Source organism: Vipera ursinii, assembly GCF_947247035.1.
Source record: "Vipera ursinii genome assembly, chromosome: 2".
In the NCBI taxonomy this organism is placed as follows: Eukaryota; Metazoa; Chordata; class Lepidosauria; order Squamata; family Viperidae; genus Vipera; species Vipera ursinii.
In genome coordinates, this window is record NC_139513.1 from 19,521,547 (window position 1) to 19,544,610 (window position 23,064).

At 43.7% G+C, this 23,064-nt stretch overlaps 1 protein-coding gene across 1 annotated transcript; it reads right to left on the minus strand.

Annotated features, from left to right (window-relative positions):
- Positions 1-2,171: 2,171 nt before the first annotated feature.
- On the minus strand, positions 2,172-20,489 carry APOM (apolipoprotein M; the record flags this gene model as incomplete). The annotated part of the gene is made up of 6 exons (XM_083352644.1): positions 2,172-2,767; positions 4,948-5,046; positions 5,644-5,742; positions 8,920-8,993; positions 14,946-15,088; positions 20,379-20,489. 6 exons carry the CDS (start codon positions 20,487-20,489, stop codon positions 2,742-2,744), a joined length of 552 nt encoding a protein of 183 aa, XP_083208770.1. The 3' UTR covers positions 2,172-2,741.
- Between the last annotated feature and the right edge of the window lie 2,575 nt (positions 20,490-23,064).

Here is a 23,064-nt window from a genome sequence, read left to right on the forward strand (position 1 = left end):
CCTATTTTCCGCATAACAACAACCCTGTGAGGTGGGTTCCCCCATACCCCTAGAATTGTCCCCAAGCGGCAAAGTGGAATGCCAAGCTTGGAGACCCTGGGTTTGTTCAAATGTTCATTTTGCCTCTTTCTTTCTTTCTTTGATATTCACTACCCTTGCTTCCGTCAGCACCTTATATACAGATAGTCCTCGACTTATGAGTGTAAGTGACTCCAGAATTACAATCATAAGTCATTTTGCTTGTTAAGCAGATCACCCCGTGACCGGATATTTATGACGGAGGTAAGTAAATCTATTAGAAACCACGGCTGGTTTCAGCCTACTGTGGCTGTAAACTAGGTCTATGTGTATAAAGGATTATAGAAACCAAGTTCAGGATTATGTACATTCGGCAAGTACAGAAATACAGTCAAGGAACTCGTTTTCGGTATCTAGAAATGCCTTTAGAGATACATTCATTTATATAACACGCAAATGTACAGTTTTTGCATAGCTTGCTGATGATACCCAACTTTTCATTTCGACCCCAAACCACCCCAGTGATGCCCTCGACGTGATGTCCCGATGCCTGGAGGCGGTCCGGGTCTGGATGGGGAGGAACAGGCTTCGACTCAACCCTGACAAGACTGAGTGGCTGTGCGTACCGGCATCTCGGGATATTCAGGATATCCCACCCCTCACTATGGGGGGTGAGTTATTACCTCCTGTAGATAGGGCTCGCAACTTGGGAGTCCTCCTAGATTCACAGCTCTCCCTAGAAGACCATATAGTAGCTGTGACTAGGGGCCTTCGCCCAGGTTCGCCTGGTGCGCCAGTTGCGGCCCTATCTAGACCGGGATGCCTTACGTACGGTCACTCATGCGCTCGTGACCTCTCGTCTTGACTACTGCAACGCTCTCTACATGGGGCTACCCTTGAAGACCACTCGGAGGCTCCAACTGGTACAGAATGCAGCCGCGAGAGTTGTATTGGGAGTTTCCCGATACTCCCATGTCACACCTTTGCTCCGCGAGCTGCATTGGCTTCCAGTTGTCTTCCGAGTGAGGTTCAAGGTGTTAGTAATGACCTACAAAGCCCTTCATGGCATGGGTCCGGAATACCTTGGGGAGCACCTGCAGCTGGCATCAACTTCCCTCCGCCCAGTACGCTCCCACAGAGAGGGCCTCCTCAGGGTGCCACCGGTCAAAGAATGCCGACTGGTGGCCCCCAGGGGGAGGGCGTTCTCTGTGGGTGCACCGGATTTATGGAACCATCTTCTGGTCGAGCTCCGGATGGCGCCCGATCTCCGCTCCTTCCGGCGCGATCTTAAAACCCATCTCTTTAAACAAGCTGGCCTGGCCTGATGGGACGGGGTGGGATTTTTATAAATGGACTTCAATTTTTAATCTGCATTAATTTATTATGGGCATTGTTTAATCACGTTTTAATAATTTTTAATTTTTGTATCTAGTTTTTATGTATTGCCCTGTTCACCGCCCTGAGTCCTCCGGGAGAAGGGCGGTATATAAATTAAATAAATAAATAAATAAATATTTCTGATGAAAGAAAAAGAGAACAGCAGCTAATCACGTGCTCCCAACTCATTTTTCAGATCTCGTCAATCTCTGCTGTGCGTGCTCAGTCTTAGCTTTGAAGTCTTAAGGGCTAGAAAATGCTTTTAAAACAAACCAGGTTATAAGTACTGGCAAATTTCTAGCCTTCAGCAGTATTCTCAGCCAACAAACACCAAGGAGAGTCAAGGTTTGCCTGTGTCTCCCCTGTGCATTGCATCCACGGCAGCCGTTCTCAATCCTTCGAGGAATTCACGTGCTTGCTAGAAAATGGCCTTTTTTTCCCCCTGCAGAACTATTGAGAAGGTGCTTTATTTTCTGCGCCATATTTTTAATTCTCACTTTTTAAAAAAAAAAAAATATTATCCAGGGCTATAAGCTCCAAAAGCTGGGAGTGGCCGGAGCCAGGCATGAGTTTTCCTATTTCTCTGACTGTGTTCTCATCAATCTTTCTCACTCAGACAATACCCTTTTTTGTGTACAGTTCACTGTGCTTCTTCCCCTCCCAGAAGCACAGGATGTGTCACCAGGGGCCAGGGGTACAACGGGATATGGATGGCAATGTGCAAAGACCTAACATGAGATTCATTGTACGTGGAAATATGATGCTGAACAGAGGATTCACTTTACTCCCATTACACCATATTTTTTTTTCTCTTTGTGCTAGTGTGTTTCTCTCTCATCTCCTCCTTTTATCATTCTCCCTATCGCTCACTCCAGCTTGCTTTGTGTCCCATCCGCCTTCTTCTGTCACTCCAACCATCTATCTCTTCCCCCCACCCCCACCCCATCCCCTTTTGCTGGAATAATTTTTAAACATTTTTTTAAAAAATAACAATGCAAAAACAAAAAAAAGACAAAAGACAAAATTCTTAAAACAAGACCAAAAAAAAAAAAAAAGAACTTCAAGCTGCATGAAATCCGGTTGACGGTAGAAAGAAGGGTCCTTGTCGTAAATGTGGAAGATAAAAGTCACAAATCATCAAGACGTGAGCTTGACATTGGGGTGGATAATAGAGTGGGTCTGATAATGTTACCTACCGTAGTTTGGGTAATGAAACTTCTGCAGAAAAACAACCAAGCTCAGAGAGCACAAAGGATCCCTCATTTGAACCTCGAGTTACAAATATTCTCCTTTCTTGGATAGTAGAGTGTGGTATGGGCTGATTTATCTTACCTGAGACTGAGAGGTCAGGTTTCCTGGAATTCACAGGCATCTAAGACAAAGAACAGAAAGAAATGGTTACTATTGCACAAAAGTCTCCTTCCCTCCCTCCCTCCCTCCCTTCCTCCCTCCCTCCCTCCCTCCCTCCCTTCCTTCCTTCCTTCCTTCCTTCCTTCCTTCCTTCCTTCCTTCCTTCCTTCCTTCCTTCCTGTTAGTTGTGATTCTAACCTTTGGAATCCAGAAGTATGTTTTCAGTAATGCAGTTACATTGCCAGAAGTGATTAAAATTGTTCATACTGTGGCAAGCTTTTACCTATATATAGTTATTCACAAGGAGTGACTCCTCTTTAACAAACAATAAACGGTGCTGGGGTTTAATCTTTGGGGCCAAAGGAGAGAATTTAAGGTGGTCCTAAACCATTTGTGCAGAACTGGATGAAAACATTAATAGCGTCTGATGCAGAAAATATATTCCTGGCAAAAATGAACAACCGCCATTGCTGGATTACATGAGATCAAAAATAATGCCACAAGAAAGATTTCCGACACAGTATGAGGTGCCTTGTTGTTTTGGGTACAACTGTGAGGTGGGGTTATTGCTTTCAGAGAGGGTCAAAGCCACCATCGGCTCCAGGGTCCCTCGATCATCTTGACAAGTCGACAACAGATGGGATCCCTAGAACCCCTTACCTCTCCTGCCTAACCTGTGCACATCATGACTGAATCTACCATTTTAATTCTCCATAATACATCCAATGTAGCATGATTTGGACCTTAAAATTGTGCTTTTGTTTTATTAAGGAACATTATTATTATTTTTGTGGGACTTCAAAATGGTGTATTAGGGAAGACCCCAGGGTTCCCTTAGTACTGAAATCAGCCGTACTTTGGGAAGAGGTCCTAGAAGACCGGTGTTGTGTACTGGGTTCGTTGTTTGAGAGAAGAGACAAGGCGAGTGAGTTCAGTCAGGAACATTCTTTATTTGCTTGCAGAAATCAAACTGGGGAACAGGGCTGCGACTGCACCTATTTATACCCTGGCCTCTAGGTGGCTGCCAATAGGTTTAAAGCAACCTACTGCCACCCTAGAAGCAGCCAATGGCGGCGCTGGAGACGGATTGTCTGAGGAGCTGGGAGCCGTTAGCCAGCTCCCTGCTTAAGCAACCTTCCAGCAATCAAACCCATGTGATACACTCAGTAAAACAAAGCCCAATACATTACAACCAGTTCAGCTAAGCCGTATCCAACCATCATTGTTGGAAAGAGGGAAAGTACTCTGGAAGAGCTTGGAGAACTTTGAATGATTGTCTTCCAGCACAAACAAGTACTTCTGTTGGGGAAGCAGGTATACATCTGGAATGGTGGAAATGGCACTCTTGCAAAAAATGGCTGCCTTAGTGTGGATACAGCTAGTATTAAAGCAGACATTTAACCAAAAGATTTTTCTCTACTGCCTTCTCTAACTGTCCAAGATGCTTCCTTAGGTACCATCTTATTTCTCTCTAATTTCCTGGATATGGGGCATTCTTTCACATGGAAAACTAGGCTTCAGTTCTCTCCCCATTTTAGCTTCTTTTTTGATCTATGTGAGGCCTACAACTGCTGCTGTGAATAAATATAGTGCTAGAGATTGGCGTCGGGTCCTGTCATACGTCAGTTTCTTCCTAGTGTTTTCCTGCAAGTGCAAGATTTGGTTGTGTCAAGCACAGCAACTCAGGAGCCCAGACAGTTCAAATGGCTAAAGGTTTAATCTACAAAAATCTGAACTACTAACTGTCAAAGCAAATTGGTGGCTGTTGAGAGTAAATGGAATTCAAGGTGGGTTGGACTTAGATCTCTTGTGGGCACGATGGGACTCAAGACTGATGATGTGTTTGACCCTTCCCTCGGGCTCAGCCTGGTCATCTACAGGACATTTCCACTGGTTGCAACTGGAATTGATTAACCAGTTTTTTTGCCCAAGCCTGAAGTCATGGGCTAAGGGAGACGGACCGGCCAAAAGTCTTCCAGCCAGCTTTCATGACTAAGATGGAACTAGAACTCTCAGTCTCCTAGTTTGTATCCTGAAGTCTTAACCACTAGGCCAAACTAACTTTCCTTAAGTTGAACTTTTGTTTTCATTAAATTGATGCCAAGTCAGGGAACCTTCTGGGAGGCAAAGGAACTGTCTTACAGTATTGCCGGGATACAAAGCTCACAGTGGACAAGCTGCTACTCCATAGAGAGACACTACCTTGAGTTCTGGGTATAAGGAGGAATTCATTCATATCAAGGCAAGAAGCTTTGTTCCAGAAATCAGCAAGACAGTGTTCTTCAGGATGGAGGATCCGGGCTGGAGAGAGAAGGAGAGAGAAGGAAAAAGCAGTTCAAGACCAAGAAAGAATCTGGATCTCAACCTATGCATAAAGGTAAAGGTAAAGGTAAAGGTTCCCCCGCACATGCGTGCTAGTCATTTCCAACTCTAGGGGCCGGTGCTCATCTCCATTTCAAAGCCGAAGAGCCAACGCTTGTCCGAGGACATCTCCATGGTCATGTGGCCGGCATGACCAGACGCCAAAGGCGCATGGAACACTGTTACCTTCCCACCGTAGTGGTCCCTATTTTTCTACTTGCATTTTTTACGTGCTTTCGAACTGCTAGGTTGGCAGAAGCTGGGATGCATAACAGACGCTCACTCTGTTACGCAGCCCTCGGGATTCGACCCGCTAAACTGCCGACCTTCTGATCAACAAGCTCAGCGTCCTAACCCACTGAGCCACCACGTCCCTCTGCATATGCATAGGAGAACCCTATTGTCTCAGCAAGGAGGAGGGTTTTGTGGTGAACGTCTCCGGTTGGAGATATGTCATGAAGTTGGAGAGGACTGCACAGCCTTAACTCTAAGAAGAAGGAAAAATACTGGATTTAGGGATCAGAACAAAAGACTTACAGTAGAAAAGAATCCTTTGATAATCCTGATCTGTCTCCTGGACAACGATGGTGTTAGGACACTTGGCGGAAAACAATTCCGTCCTCATGTGAGGCCGGCCTGTGGCAGGGAATCCAGCGGGGGGGGGGGAACAACAGAGAGAAGATTGGCATGCATATTCAGGAGAACCAAGGCTTTTTTTGTCATAGAACGCTCAGAACGGAGTTCCGGCACCTTTTTTGGATGGAATCTTGTAGGGTAGGCAAGGCAGGTTGTATGACATGTGTGAGTTCCGGCACCTTTTTCTTTTACAAAAAAAGCACTGAGGAGAACAATACTGGACAACAAAGTGCTTGATAGGCACAGCTTCAGAAGGTGAGTGAGAGAATCACCCCTCCCAGTGGTTTTTTTTTCTGTAGAAAAACACATCCCTGCAGGTAGAAAGCTAGTCGATCAGAGTGCGCCCTCATTTCAGTCTGTGAGGTTCACACGTAAACTGTATCAGCTACCAGGTGAGAATCTGTAACTAAATGCAGAGATGAATTCAGTACAGATAGTCCTTGACTTGCAACAGTCCCTTTAGTGACCATTCAAAGTTACGGCGGCACTAAAAAAAAAGTGTCTTATGACCATTTTTCACAGTGACGGCCTTTGCAGCATCCCCATGATCCTGTGATCCAAATTCAGATGCTTTGGTAACTGGTTCATATTTATGACCGTCACTGTGTCCCAAGATCATATGATCCCCATTTTGCAACCTTCTGACAAGCGAAATCGATGGGGGAGCCGGATTCACTTAACAACCGGGTTACTAACGTAACAACTAGAGCAGACATGTCAAACACAAGGCCCGGGGGCCAGATCCGGCCCACGAAGTGGTTTCATGTGGCCCATGAAGCCATCCTGGAAACAGTGAGGGAACAGCCCCCACTGCCTTGGCCCTGGCCCAGAGACCCTCCTTCTGCCAGAGACCCTCAGATCTGTCCCACTCCCGCCCAGGCCCCCATAGGCACCCTTGATGCGAACGATGTAGAGCTGGCCACGCCCACCCAGTAGGCCATACGCACTCTAGCCACGCCCACCCAGTAGGCCACACCCACCCTGGCCATACCTACTTGGCCCCCTGAGGGCAACCGCAATGCTGATGCGGCCCTCAATGAAATTGAGTTTGACACCCCTGGACTAGAGTGTTTCACTTAACAACTGAAAGCAAGAAAGCTTGTAAAATGGGGGCAAAACTCACTTAACAACTGTCTCACTTAACAACAGACATTTTGGGCTCCATTGTGGTGGTACGTTGAGGACTACCTGTATACATTAACATCCAGAACCTCTAATCCAATTCCTTGTTTAATGAAGCCGATAGAGAAACAGAAGAATACAGTAAAGTATTCCTTGACTTACAACAGTTCATTTAGTGACCATTCAAAGTTACAACGGCCCTGGGAAAAGTGACCTATGACTGTTTTTCAGACTTATGACCTTTGTAGCATCCCCCAAGGTCATGTGATTGAAATTCAGACACTTGACAACTGACTCGTACAACTGACTCGTATTTATGACGGTTGCAGTGTCCCAAGATCACGTGATCCACTTTTTAGACCTTCTGAAAGCAATCTCAATGGGGTTCACTTAACAACCCTGTTACTAACTTAACATCCGTAGTGATTTATTTAACATCTGTGGCAAGGTCGTAAAATGGGACAATGCTCACTCATCAACTGTTTCACTTAGCAACAGACATTTTGGACTCAATTGTGGTCGTAAGTCAAAAAGTTACTAAAACTAAAATACTTTTACATTTTTAAAAAAATCCGCTATAGCTGTGAGCAAGTAGTTGTGTTGCGTCTTCTGCGCTTCCAGAAAAATATCAGTGACGTAAATATATGTTTGAAATGACAATGGCTGGCCAATTAAATTGTTATCTTTTTATTAAAAATTAGTCTATGTCGATGCAGGAGTGATTGTTGAGCCATATATATATATTGGACTAACAGATGCAGCACCCGGTTTTTATATTGCTAAGCTTGTAAGCCGCCCTGAGTCTTCGGAGAAGGGCGGGATATAAATGTAATAAAAAAATAAAAATAAATAAATAAATAAATAAATATTCTTGGTTGGTTGCTATCTTTGAATTAAGCTTCTTTAACCTCTAGAGCACCAGATTTTCCCAGAGGCTGGAAAGGATTCAGCCTAAGGCAAGATTCTGCAAGTGCAACTCTGCAGAAATGCTAATTAATTTTTTTGGTATGGTTTCCCACAGCTGTTAATATATATCATTGCAATAGCTTATAATGCAAAAAGCCTGCAGACATTCTACCTTCAAACACTTGTCAAATCCTTTGCTGCCAGCAGAGATTAAAAAAAGGGCAGGATCAAACATGGGCTTTTTATTGAGCAAATAAGGAAGTTATCAAAATGCAAGTAGTCTTCAAGTTATGATCTGTTGCTTAGCAACCGTTCAAAGTTAGACAACCCACCCCCACCCCCACAAAAAGGTACTTATGACCCAAACCTGAAGTTCTGACAGTTGGGCCCTCCAACGTAGCCATAAGGCCACATTTTGGGTGCCTTTATTTACAGCACACTAACCCAAAAGAGAACCAACCTAGAAAAAAATTCCTGGCAGTTAGAACAATTAACCAATGGAACAACCTGCCTCCAGAAGTCGTGAATGCTCCAACGCTGGAAGTTTTTAAGAAGAGACTGGACAGCCATTTGTCCGAAATGGTATAGGGTTTCCTGCCTGAGCAGGGGGTTGGACTAGATGACCTCCAAGGTTCCTTCCAACTCTGATTCTGTTATTCTGCAGTCATGTGACCCCAATTTACAACATTTCTGCATTTCTGGTTTCCGGTTAAAAAAAAAATCCCCATATTAAATGATAGGTTTGCATAATGACCTTGGTGTTTGCTTAACAAGTACACAAAAAAGTTTGTAAAATTAGTCACTGTCATGTAAAGACTTACTTAGCAGCCATCATGCTGGCTCAATTATTGTCATAAGTCGAGAACTGCCTATACTAGATAAAATGCAATTTAGTGGTGAGCTCTTCAGTTCCCACAGACGCCAATGAGACATATTAGTATAGATAAACGTGTCTGACTGATTTCAATAGGAAATTAACTGATAGCTCTGCCAAAGCCATGAATTCCTCTTGACCTTGCCAGGCAATTATTCCTTTCATCTGTGCTTCAGGAGTCTTAATCTGGTCATACGACATATATTGCTTTTAAGATCAGCTTGGAAGATAACATAATCAGCAAAGCTGGCAGGAAAGAAACACGGAAGCCTTACCTTCCGTAGCCAGATCAGCACTTTCTTCTCTAAGCAAATAATTCCATGATTTGGGAATGCATTGGCCTGTTTTCCTAGGAAGAAAAGAGGCAGGAGAAGAAAAAAAATCGGGTTAGCTATAAATGGGCACAAGGACAGACAAGTTTCAAATGTGGTTTGAAAGAATCATTATGACTTGAGATAGTTGGGGGAAGAAACTTGATGCGTAAAATGCGTTTCTTTTTTAAAATGACTCCTGCCTTTTTTAAAAAAATTTAGTTATTGTAGGAGGGGTGCATCCCTGAGGTTGTGGCAAAGCAGAAGGGTGCGATGGTGATAGAAATCACAAAGTGAAATTCTAAACTTAGAAACCATGACTGTAAACAATGGTAGGATGGGGATTTTGATACATATGGCGCTGTCTCCAAAAATACAATAGGTGCTGAGTAAATATACAGGAGATTCAACATATATTTATATATATATATATGTTTCTGGGGACCGAAAGCACCGCTGTTGTGCAGTCCAACTGCTTTTCTATTGGGCTGCTTTGTTGTATTCTAATATTTGTTCACAGATCTGTAGCTCCTCTATTTTTAGATATCGGAAGTGGGCTTTTTAAAAAAAAATCAGTCTTTTCTTGAGCACCAATGTCTTAAAACAGAGGTCCCCAACCTTTTGGGCACCAGGGACCGGATCCGTGGAGAGACGTTTTTCTGCGGACCGGAGGTTATGTGGTTTTGTGTGCTGCATGCATCTCATGGATGGGACTTTGCTTGTTTGTGCGGACCGGTTGCTGGCATGCCGCAGCCCGGTACTGGTCCACGGACTGGGGGTTGGGGACCCCGGTCTTAAAAGAAGCAGAGAACAAGCAACTCCTTCTTTCATCCTTCTCTTGATACAGGTAGACCTCAACTTAACTCACTTCAAATGATCACTAAACAGCTGTAAGTCTAGGACTGCCTGTACACTCTTGGTTCAGACAATTTCACCATTTAATCTCATCAAAGAACCTCGTTTAATCCATTTCAAAATTTCCCATTCAATTTCACAATCCTGACCTGGATTGAATTCCCTCCCTGCTTATAGAAGTGCAGGCATTCTTGACTTATAAGCATTCATTTAAGTGATTGTTTGAAGTTATAACACTACTGGGGAAAAAATGACTAATGATTGTTTTCACACTTAGCAACCTTTGCAGCATCTCTATGGTCGCATGATCAAAATTCAGATGCTTGGCAACTGACTTATATTTATGACGGTTGCAGTGTCTTGGGGTCACGTGATCCCCTTTTGTGACCTTCTGGCAAGCAACGTCAATGGGGAAGCCGACTTCCCTTTACAACAGGGGTGTCAAACTCAATTTCATTGAGGGCCGCATCAGCATTGCAGTTGCCCTCAAGGGGCCGGGTGGGCGTGGCCTACTGGGTGGGCGTGGCCAGCTCTACATCGTTCGCATTAAGGGTGCCTAGGGGGGCCTGGGCAGGAGTGGGACAGATCTGAGGGTCTCTGGCAGAAGGAGGGTCTCTGGGCCAGGGCCAAGGCAGTGGGGGCCGTTCCCTCACTGTTTCCAGGATGGCTTCGCAGACCACATGAAACCACTTTGCGGGCTGGATCTGGCCTCCAGGCCTTGTGTTTGACATGTCTGCAGTAGTGGATTTCACACTAAACCAGGTCAGTTAAAAAACCAGGAACCACAACTGCAGCATATTCTAGTTTGCTTAGTTTTAACTTTCCTTAAGGTTTTATACGTGTGTGTGTGTGTATGTATATGTGTTTGTGTGTATATGTGTGTGTATGTATATCTCTATATCTATCTATCTATCTGTCTGTCTGTCTGTCTGTCTGTCTGTCTCTCTGTCATGGTAGCCACGCCATATAGTTCAGTGTATTGGGAATCTTTTTTGTGTTTGACATGTCTGTTTTACAACGATGTTACTAACTTAACTGTAAAGTTGCGTGCTTCACAGAGAGACGGACACAGAGCTGGGTAACGATGCGTTTATTCAGGAACAGAAGGAAGCTGGGGCAAAAGGGAATACCTGGCGTCTATTTATACCTGCCCAGGTGAATCACAACCAATCGATTCAAACCTGGGCTTTCCGCCAGTGCAGGTGGCCAATGGATTTAAACGCTGGCTTCCCGCCAGGGCTGACCATGCCTGGGGCTGTCAACAGCTTGAGCCATTCAGGTTTTTCCCGCGTGAGCGGTTATAGCCCGGAGCTGTCCAGCCTCCTGCTGAGCTGCTCATCAGCCTCCTGCTGTGTTGTTCATTGTGTATGCTGAGAGGCATACACTGCATTAACAACTGCAGTGAATCACTTAACTGTGGCAGGAAAGGTGGTAAAATGAGGTGAAACTCACTTAGCAACCATTTTGCATCGCAACAGACATTTGGGGCTCAGTTGTGGTCATAAATTGAGGACTACCTACAGTGCGCACTTTTCTCTGTCAGGGTTCAAGACACAAAACTGATTATGATGCAGCAGTGAATTTGGCAAACTGTAGCTTCCTAAAAGACCTATGATGTAATAAGTCACAGGACACATGTTGCTTTGAGGAAAACAGCAGCAGTATGAAAAATTGAACGATGTTGTTATGATTTATCCCCGAGGCAGGTATATCTCACGGGATAAATGCTTGCAAGCATTGTTACAGGCACTCCCAGGTTCTTTTATGGTCACTCACTCACGCACACCCTGTTGAGGCATGCAGATCGTGTAGACTTCCCTATTTTTCTACCTCATTCCAGATAGGTGTGCCTAGAATAGACAAGACACACAGCTCCTGGTCAACCACCCAGAAATAAACAGGGTCACACAAACGTAAATCACTTTCAACCGAACATCGAGACACATCCGTGTTTTTTTCAAATACATGGAGAATATGTGAATTGGAAGTAGCAGCAAAACTTTGCTGATTACAAGGTACATTTGCTCTTTCTCACATGCACATGCACACATTTATCCAGACTTAAGACCTAAACTAGGCTACCAGGCACTAGCTAGAGCAGGAGTCTTCAAACTTGGCCCTTTTGTGACTTGTGGACTTCAACTCCCAGAATTCCTAAGCCAGGCACACTGGCTGAGGAATTCTGGGAGTTGAAGTCCACAAGTCATAAAAGGGCCAAGTTTGAAGACCCCTGAGCTAGAGGGATGGAAGCTGCCAATTTTGGATCTAGGATCCTGGAGTGGACCGGCTTCAGGATCTCTTATATCTCCCCAAGTCCTTGTGTTGATGGGATTTGAGTTTTTCCATGTGCTCAGACCCAGCTTCCTTTGGTTCAAGTGACACTTTTCTTTGTTTTTCTTTAAAAAAAAATGGTTTCTTTTTTCATCACCTTCAGTGATTTATATTTATGCCAGGACAAAGCCAGCTGAATGCTAGGAAAACCATCCTAATATAGGATCTATTTGACAGTGCAACTAATTACCAGGGAATGTGGAGATCTCTCCCCTTCATTGGAGGTCTCAAAAGCTAAGACCAAGCCTAGCACTGATGATGTTACCTAGTTTGGTAATGAAATGTCTGCCAGGAAAAACCACCAAGCTTAGAGAGTGCCAGGGACCCTACAATTCAACCCTGAGCTACAGATATTCTCTTCTGTTGGCAAAGACCAACTTCCCTCTTTTGGGAGATGCTCTCTATTTTGTTCCTGTCTCAGGTGGTGGGTTGGACCAGATGTCTTAAGAATCCCTTCCTGTTTTTACCATTTATATATAGACCTTGGAGATCTTCTAGTCCAGCCCCCCACTCAAGCAGGAGACCTTATACCATTTCAGACAAGTGACTGTCCAGTCTCTTCTTAAAAGCTTCTAGAGATGGGACACCCACAAATTCTGAAGGCAAAGCTGTTCCTCTGGTTGATTCTCCTCACTGTCAGGAAATTTCTCCTTAGTTCTAGGTTGCTTCGCTCTTTGATCAGTTTTCAACCATTGTTTCTTGTCCTGCCCTCCGGTGCTTTGGAGAATAATTTGACCCCCTCTTCTTTGTGGCAGCCCCTCAAATACTGAAATACTGCTATCAAGTCACTCCTATTTCTTCTTTTCTTTAGACTAGCCAAACCCAAGTCCCAGTTCTGTAATAAAGCTGTCAGCGACAAATGCCCTTTTCATCCCGAGATTGTGAATGAAAGCAACTTAATTTCTTACTTCCTATTAGACCTTGGGCTGCATGGAAGGAATCCTAGCTATTTGGGGCTTGTGACTACACCCTTTTGTTTCATTTAAGCACAACGGCAATGTTTATATTCGTTCTGTCTTGGGGCCTCGCTGAATTTAATATAGGTAGTCCTCAGCTTATCAAAAACTGAGTCCAAAATTTCTGTTGCTGAGCGAAACACTTGTTAAGTGAGTTTTGCCCCATTTTATGACCTTTCTTGCCACAGTTGTTAAGTGAATCGTTCCAATTGTCCAGTTAGTAACACGGTTGTTAAGTGTGAATCTGGCTTTTCCATTCACCTTGGTTCTCAGAAGGTCAGAAAAGCAGATCGCATGACCCCAGGACATTGCAACTGTCATAAATGTGAGTCAGTTGCCAAGCATCCAGATTTTGAACAAGTGACCCTAGGGATGGTGCAACAGTTTAAAGTGAGAAAAATGGTCACAAGTCCCCTTTTTTCAGTGCCGTTGTAACTTTGAATGGTTACTAAACAAATTGTTGTAAGTCAAGGACTACCTGTAGAGCAGACATGTCAAACACAAGGCCCGGGGGCCGGATCCGGCCCGCAAAGTGGTTTCATGTGGCCCGCGAAGCCATCCTGGAAACAGTGAGGGACCGGCCCCCACTGCCTTGGCCCTGGCCCAGAGACCCTCCTTCTGCCAGAGACCCTCAGATCTGTCCCACTCCTGCCCAGGCCCCCATAGGCACCCTTGATGCGAATGATGTGGAGCTGGCCACGCCCACCCAGTAGGTCATACGCACTCTAGCCACACCCACCCAGTAGGCCACGCCCACCCTGGCCATACCCACCCGGCCCCCTGAGGGTAACCGCAATGCTGATGCGGCCCTCAATGAAATTGAGTTTGACACCCCTGCTGTAGAGTGAATAGGTGGTACACAAGGACAGAGCATCACCATTACTATAAAATCCTGCCTGTATCCTACCTCAACACCAGTTAAACTTTCAAGATACTGACACAGATTTGCACAGCAAAATTATTGAGTCTCTACACTAGTGTTTCTCAACCTTGGCAACTTTAGGATGTATGGACTTCAACTCCGAGAATTCCCCAGCATGGAGAATTCCCCAGCATCGGGAATTTTGGGAGTTGAAGTCCACACGTCTTAAAGTTGCTAAGGCTGAAAAACACTGCTCTGTGCATACTGTGCACATAAGCACTGTGCACATATCTTCATTAATAATGCAATCCATATTCTAGAGATTCTTGGTTCAGACCTTATCCTGGGATAAAGTATAGATCAGAGGTGGGGAATGATGGTACCCTCTAGAAAGAGTACAGAGAAGGGCAACAAAGATGATTGGGGGACTGGAGGCTAAAACATATACATAACGGTTGCTGGAATTGGCTATGTGTAGTTTAACGAAGAGAAGAGTGAGGGGTGACATGCTAGCAGTGTTCCAATATCTCAGGGGCTGCCACAAAGAAGAGGGAGCCAAGCTATTCTTCAAAGCATCTGAATGCAGGACAAGAGGCAACAGATGGAAACTAGTCAAGGAGAGAAGCAACCCAGAACTAAGGAGAAACTTCCTGACAGTTAGAACAATTAACCAGTGGAACAACCTGCCTCCAGAAGTGGTGAAAGTGGAGCGGTGAATGCTTTATGACTTGTGGACTTCAATTCCCAGAATTCCTCAGCCAGCCATGCTGGAGAATTCTCGGGAGTTAGTCCATACATCTTAAAGCGGCCAAGGTTGAGAAAGGTTGGCTGGCTCACGAATTCTGGGAGTTGAAGTCCACAAGTCATAAAGGAGCCACCGTTCCCCATTCCTGGTATAGATGATGGAGAGATATCCTGGAGACTTAAGGATTAGATCCTGGGTGAAAAATGGCTATGTATGTAAAATATTGGAAGCCTGAACTCACAGTCGGATGGCAGCCCATAGTTGCAACCGTTCTGGGCTCTCGCTCTGATTCATACTAAACAGGGTGCTGTCAACATAGGCAAATGTCTCCAGTGAAGACGAGGAAGATGCTGCAGCCGCAATGAAGAGCCACCTGCCAAGATACTACAAAGATGAGAATTTGGTCACTTCAGGTCAAATTAAGAGAACATGCAAGTATGATTCTAAATCCCCAAGCTTAGGCAAAATCATTATTTATTTATTTTATTTATTTAATTAGATTTCTATACCGCCCTATTCCCGAAGGACTCAGGGCGGTTTACAGGGCAGCATAAAATACAATATAAAAGATAATATAAAATTAAAATAAATTAAATTAATTAAACCCAACAATTAAAACAATATTTAAAAAGCTAAAACCCCTTCAGTCCAGGCCTGATAAATCGAAAAGCCAGGTTTTCAGGTCCCGGCGAAATGAACGCAGATCAGGGGCGGTCCGGAGTTCCACAGGTAAATCATCCCAAAGGGCAGGTGCACCCACAGAGAATGCCCTCCCTCTGGGGATCACCCGCCGGCACTCCCTAACCGGCGGCACCCTAAGGAGGACCTGTCTATGGGAGCGCACAGGACGATGGGAGGTTGATGCTGGCAGCAGGTGCTCCCTAAGATAATCCGGACCCATGCCATATAGGGCTTTATAGGTCATCACCAGCACCTTGAATCTCACCCGGAGGGCAACTGGAAGCCAATGCAGCTCGCAGAGAAGAGGCGTTACACGGGAGTATCGGGAGACTCCCATCACAACTCGCGCGGCTGCATTCTGCACCAGCTGAAGCCTCCAAGTGGTCTTCAAGGGCAGCCCCATGTAGAGAGCGTTGCAGTAGTCTAACCGAGAGGTCACGAGCGCATGAGTGACTGTGTGTAGGGCATCTCGGTGCAGATAGGGCCGCAACTGGCGCACCAGGCGAACCTGGGCAAAAGCCCCCCTGGTCACGGCACCTATGTGGTTTTCTAAACTGAGCCGTGTAAGTCCTCGACTTACAACTGTTCATTTAGTGTCCGCCTGTAGCTGCATCACTGAAAAAAGTGATCTATGACCATTTTTCTCACTTGCAACCATTGCACCATCCACAGGGTCACATGATCAAAATTCAGACAGTTGCCAACTAACAACTGTTAGTTGAAGTGTCCCAGGATCACGTGATCACCTCCCGCGATCTTCTGACAAGGGTAAACCAGATTCATTTAACAACCGTGCAGCAGCTAATTTAACAACTGCCATGATTCACTTAACAACCGTGGCAGGAAAGGTCGTAAAATGGGGTAAAACTCACTTAACAAATGACTTGCTTAGCGGCATAAATTTTGGGCTCAGTTGTGGTCGTAAGTTGAGGACTACCTGTATTTAGAGAAGGACAGTTCTTTCTCCAGCAGTCATGTCTTCTGACACATTTTCAACCCCCAGAATACAAAATATTGTCAGTTCAGGGTTGGAAGTGAAAAACAGAAGAGTGGGTGAGTAAAGAACTAAGCATTTCAACAGCTTTCTCGTTACTAAAAGTAGATTTCCGTGTAATTTGGCAAATTGAATGATGGCATGTCAATGAAACAGAAAGAAATAAGCAAAATAGTCTTTACCAAGGAAAAATGACCTGTTTGGCCTTCTGTACCTGCTAATTACAGATTCACTCCTTGGGCAATTATTTTAAATAGATATTCCCCCATGCACCGAATATATAGAAGGAGTCATTAAAAGAGATTCCTGTCTAGTAATGTCATGGTTATACAGTAGCTTCACAGCATACATAAACATCAAGCATGTATTAGAGAACATAGAAGATAGAATAATATAGGGCAGGAAGGGACCTCAGAAGTCATCTAGTCCAACCACTTCCTCAAGACAGGAGATCATATACCATCTCGGTCAAGTATAATAATAATAATAATAATAATAATAATAATAATAATAATAATAATAATAATAATAATAATAATAAGAAGAAGAAGAAGAAGAAGAAGAAGAAGAAGAAGAAGAAGAAGAAGAAGAAGAAGAAGTTGGAAGGGACCTTGGAGGTCATCTTGTCCAACCCCCTGCTCAGGCAGGAAACCCTGTACCATTTCAGACAAATGGCTGGCCAGTCTCTTCTTAAAAACTTCCAGTGTTGGAGCATTCACCACTTCTGGAGGCAGGTTGTTCCACTGGTTAGTTGTTCTAACTGTCAGGAAGTTTCTCCTTAGTTCTAGGTTGCTTCTCTCCTTGACTAGTTTCCATCTGTTGCTTCTTGTCCTGCCTTCAGGTGCTTTGGAGAATAGCTTGACTCCCTCTTCTTTGTGGCAGCCCCTGAGATATTGGAACACTGCTATCATGTCACCCCTCACTCTTCTCTTCGTTAAACTACACATACCCAATTCCAGCAACCGTTCCCTATATGTTTTAGCCTCCAGTCCCCCAATCATCTTTGTTGCTCTTCTCTGTACTCTTTCTAGAGTCTCGACATCTTTTTTATATCACGGTGACCAAAACTGGATGCAGTATTCCAGGTGTGGCCTTACCAAAGCATTGTAAAGTGGTATTAGTACTTCACTTGATCTTGATTCTATCCCTCTGTTAATGCAGCCTAGCACTGTGTTGGCTTTTTTGGCAGCTGCAGCACACTGCTGGCTCATATTGAAGTGATTGTCTACTAGGACTCCGAGATCCCTCTCACAGTTTCTACTATTGAGCAAGGTACCACCTATACTATACCTGTGCATTTGATTTTTCCTGCCTAAATGTAGAACCTTACTTTTTTCACCACTGATTTCATTTTGTTAGATAGCGCCCAGTGTTCGAGTCTGTCCAGATCCTCCTGTATTTTAAGCCTATTTTCTGGAATATTGGCTATTCCTGCCAGCTTGGTGTCATCTGCAAATTTGATGAGTTCCCCATCTATCCCCTCATCCAAATCGTTGATGAAGATGTTGAAGAGCACTGGGCCCAGAACAGAGCCCTGGGGCACTGTTCTTGAAAACCTCCAGCAATGGAGCACCCAGAACCTCAGGAGGCAAAGTATTGACGAATTGTTCTCAATGTCAGAAAATTTCTCCTTACTTCTACGTTGGATCTGTCTTTAATAAAGCTTCCACCCATTACTTCTTGCCCTGCTCTTTGTTGCTTTAGAGAATAAGTTGATTCTCTCTTCTGTGCAACAGCCCCTCAAGTACGGGAAGACAGCTATCATGTCACTCCCAAACCACCTCTTCGATCGGCTAGTTGCCCTCTTTAAAATGTTTTGCTATCTTTTGTTTTGTTTTTTAAAAAAAATATTTTTGTCTGACAAAAATCTTCAGAAGAACTGAAAGCCCCTGCAGTCTTCCATTGATTAGAACTTTCTCCCCACAGATTAATCCAGCTATTGATTTTTTTTAAATGGAGGTGGACACAAAACCACAAACCATCTTCGCTCATTGTGACTTAAAGAAACTTCCCAAACTGTTGCTTGAACTGAATTGAATACCGGTACTTTATTTGGCTGAGTGTGATTAGACACCCAAGGAATTTTTCTCTGTATTTCCGTATTCAGCTCTGCTTTCTAGATGTGATGGCTCAGTTGAGAATTCGAACTAAACCCAATGTGTCTGGGGTGACCAGATGGAATCTAGATATTTCTGGACCAAACCATAAACTGTGAATGATTAAATAAGCTTTCCAATCATGGACAGGAGTTCCCAGGTTCCAGAAGTGGAACTCAGGATAAACTTTGGTTTGTTCATTGCTTTTCTCGTAGCAACTCTGAAAGCAAAAACATACTTCTGGTTGTCTCCTCCCCCCCCCCCCCCCTGAAAGCCTGAGGCCATATTATTTTCAATAAGACAGATGACAAAAGAACTTTCCTATAAATTACGGTCTGCGTTAGTTAGTAGAAAAGCCTGCAGTATTTGCAATGCTGACCTCAGGCAGCCAGATATCTTGGTCTTGACTGCTCTTGCTTCAGTTAAAACTGCTTTTAATTGGGAACTTTTTTTTCCCTGCCTCTTTCCAGAAACACCACCCTTGACATTTTATGTAAATCATATCAATACTAGATCGCATTTGCTTAAGAGAGAACTTTTATAAAATGTTTTATAGGTGGCACTTAGATCCTAAAAAATTAACAAGTATGTATCCGAACTGTCAGCCCAAATGTTGGAGGTGTGGCGGTGAAGATGCAACGTATTTTCATATATGGTGGACCTGTAAAAAGGTTAAAGCTTTTTGGATTAAAATTTGGTGGAACATGCAAAAGATATTCAAGAAAAGGATAAAGTTTTGTCCGCAACTGTTTTTACTGGGCATTATTACTGATACTACTGTTGTGGACACTAAGCTGATGTTGAACTTAATTACGGCAGCGAGACTTTTAGTAGCGCAATATTGGAAGAAGGAAGAACTGCCGACTATAGAAGAATGGACTTTAAAAGTTTCCAATCTGGCAGAAATGGCAAAGATCTCAGCGTGCTTGAAAGACCAGTCGCAACAGAGATATATTGTGGAGTGGAGAAGATGGATTGATTATATCCAGAATAAATATGGGACTAAAAAGTTTCATCTAGCATTTGAATAAGTATTGATGTGATATTTAAATTGCTTGTAGTTATTTTATAAGAGTTAAAGTGCGATAGATTTAATAGTTTATTGTTGTTTGCATAAGGTAGACTATGATTGTTTGTATATTTATACCCTGTATTGAGCTCTGGGAAGTCGGGGAGGGGGGAGGGGAGGGAGGTGTTGGGGAGGGTTGGGGAGAGGGGAGGGGGTTGGGAGGGGTTTTGTCTTTTAAAAAAAAATGTATTGTAAAACTTTTCAATAAAAAAAAATACTAGATTGCATTTGCAAGGGATTTTTTTTAACCAAGGTTGAAACCGGTCTCAAAAAAGTGGGCTTTCCTCACCCCCCCCCCCCACAAAAGCTATGCATTTCCAACCCGATTATTTTCAGGCTTGAGGACTGAGGTAGCAGATCAATTGTATAAATAAACAGTACATATTAGCAGATCTCATCGTAGAATTAGTTAGTTTGAACACTGAGATTTATAAAATTTAGGTTCACCCAACTATGGTGGTTAAATCTGGTAAAGGGAGGTTCCGGTTTGAGACTTTTCTTATCCTTGGAAGTTTAGAGGGTGATGTGGGCCAGCTATTCCTTCTCATCCCAATATACCCCATTGATCTGTTGTGGGGGGAAAAAGGCTGGGGAAGAAAGTGCTATATAAGCCTTGAGCACCTGGAGGAAAGGTGAAAATAGAAGTGTAATAAAAAGAATAACAACCATAACACACCGTACATTTTCATATGCTTTTTCTCCATCTCTTTACCTGCCTGAGCTCAACCAGATGTACCTGAAATTTGGAAATAGTTGGATCTAGGTGGTTTTCCTCAACAACAGCAGTTAATTAACCCTGGCAACCTGCCCAGATTTGGTTTGATTTTTGGTTACCTGGTCCCGGTTCAGTTCATTAGCGTGCAGCTTCACTAGATTCTCACATGGGAATACGGCATCCACAAAGAGTCCATAGAGGTAGAGAAGGTAAGTCCAGAGTCCCGCCATTGCTGGCGCTATTGGTGGCTTGCTTTGAGAACCAGATCTGGAGGTACATCTTGTTCAGTTCACCTTTGCCCTCAGCTTGTTAAATGTTTAAGCCCTCCAGGGTCTAGAGTCCATTGCTGTGTGTTTTAGACTATGAGGGAAAATGAAATCCAGAAGGATCCTAGCAAGCAAGGCCGGGAGGGGGGTGGAGGAAAGGGACTGGAAAGCAGACAAGCCGAGGAGGTGCATTTATAATTCTATAATGTTCTCTTATAGGTAGGAAGGTAATATTTGGTTAGAAAGGGATTTTCCTCTGAAGTGGTTTTGTCGAGCTTTGCTCTTTTTTTATGTTGGTTTTCTCCTGGGTCATAGGATTAAAAACAAACACCCACCCCCCCCCCCGCAAGCAATTGACTAATTTAAAGCAATACGTACCATTTCCCATTCCTAAAGTTTTTCGTCCCTTTGGTCAGTTTTTTTTCCCCCTTTTTGTTCATATCTCCTGTGCACCAATCCCCCATAATGTCTCCCAAACGACATTGCGCAGACATTTAGAGGTACGCCTCAACTTACAGCGGTATGTTTAGTGACTGTTCCAAGTTACAACAGCACTGCGAAAAGCCACTTACAACAGTTTCTCACACTTACGACCACTGCCGCAACCCCATTGGTCACGTAATCAATATTCATAGGCTTGGCAACTGACTCACATTTGTGACGGTTGCCGTGTGCAGGGGTCATGTCATGACCTTTTGCGACCTTCTGAGGAGCAAAGTCAACGGGGAAGCCGGATTTACTGAACAACCATGTTACTAGCTTAACAACTGATTCACTGAACAGCTGGCTAGAAGGGTCATAAAATGGGCCAAAAACTCACTTAACAATTGTCTCACTTAACAACAGAAATTTTGAGCTCAATTGCTGTCATACGTCCAGGACTACCTGTATTACCAGCGGTGGAGGGACTATATGGTTTTATAAAGTTATAAGGAAGGCTGAGCGCCAAAGAACTGATACTTTTTGAATTGTGGTGTTGGAGAAGACTCGTGAGGAGATCAAATCAGTCCATCCTAAAGGAAATCAACCCTGACTGATTTTGGGAAGGACAGAAATTGAAGCTGAAGCCACCCAATGAGAAGAGAGGATTTCTTGGAGAAGACCCTGATGCTGGGAAAGACTGAAGGCAAAAGGAGAAAGGGACGGCAGAGGATGAGATGGTTAGATAGTGTCATTGACACAATGAGCATGAATTTGGGCAAATTGTGGGAGACAAGGGAGGACAGGCAGGTTTGGCATGCTCTGGTCCATGGGGTTCTGGAGTGAGAAAGGATTTAGTGACTGAATAACAGCAATAACAACAAGATTAACAACAAGGTTTTATAAGAATCTCATAACATTGGAATCCCAATGTTTTTTCAAGGTATAGTGCACTGCCTTAATTGGAACTACTTTTTAGATAGAAAGCTAAAACATAGGATATCTGCTCTAGACCCTTCTGTTGTGGTTAACTACCATATCACAGTCTTCATGTCAGCCAATTGCAAGATAGTGGACTACATGTCCCATTTCTGTGGCTCAGAGATGATCTCCTGATCATGGTTGCTGATCGTTAACCAAAGTACAGCTTCTTGTTTATTTGGTGGGGAAAAAGATCCAATCTGTAACATCAGCTCTAAAGTGGGTAGATCGTATCTGAACCCACTCTCCCCCCACCTCCCGCCCCCAAGAGCATCTTCAAGACTTCTTCCAAACATCTATTGGACTGGCATGGGTGATGTCACTGGTCTAACTCATGGCTTTGTGCCAGCCAGCAATGTCAGGAGTGATCATGGCCTGTCTAAAGGCTACCCACTCAGATTAAATTGTGGCAGATAAATGAACACGAAGACCTCTTCTGCCTGCAAAAGTTCCATTCTTGGAGAAGTTAAGGTGGTCGAGAAGTTGATTTTGTTGCATTATATGCAACATTTGTAAATGTAAATGTATTTACATTTCAGTACAGTACAGTATTTACTGTATTTACATTTCAGACTTTCAGAGCAGCATTGGTTTGAACATCTCAAAGACAATTTGCTATACTTTGCCTTTCTGAAATATCCAGAGAGCCAAGGTGGGGTACTTGTGCTGCGAAACCCAGCTATCCAGATATATTTATTGTAGGCTTCATGCCTATCATGCTTTTCATGTTCCTTTTATATTTACAAGTTGCCTAGAGCTCTTAGAAGAGCTGTGAACTAATCAACTTTTAATTCTTTCAAATATGCACAGTATTAAAGTGATTGAAGCATTATCACATTTTTGCAAGCTTTTTAACTTGAAGATCTCTTTATCAGGAAAAATACTGGAGAGGTAGAGCAAGGAGGAAAATGTGCAAGAGGGAGAAGCTTCCAATTTATTCCTGGCGATCTGAGGTAAAGAGGAGTAGACGGATGGTTGTGCTCTGCCAAAGCTGGCTTGAAATAAGAAACAAGTGTCAATCACAGAGGAAATCAGAAGATTCAGGCAGTTCAAATGAGTGTAAAGATTTATTGCAAACTTAAGCTCTCTACAAGAATCTGACCAACTAACAGTCAACAAAAATGACCGGGAGATAAGG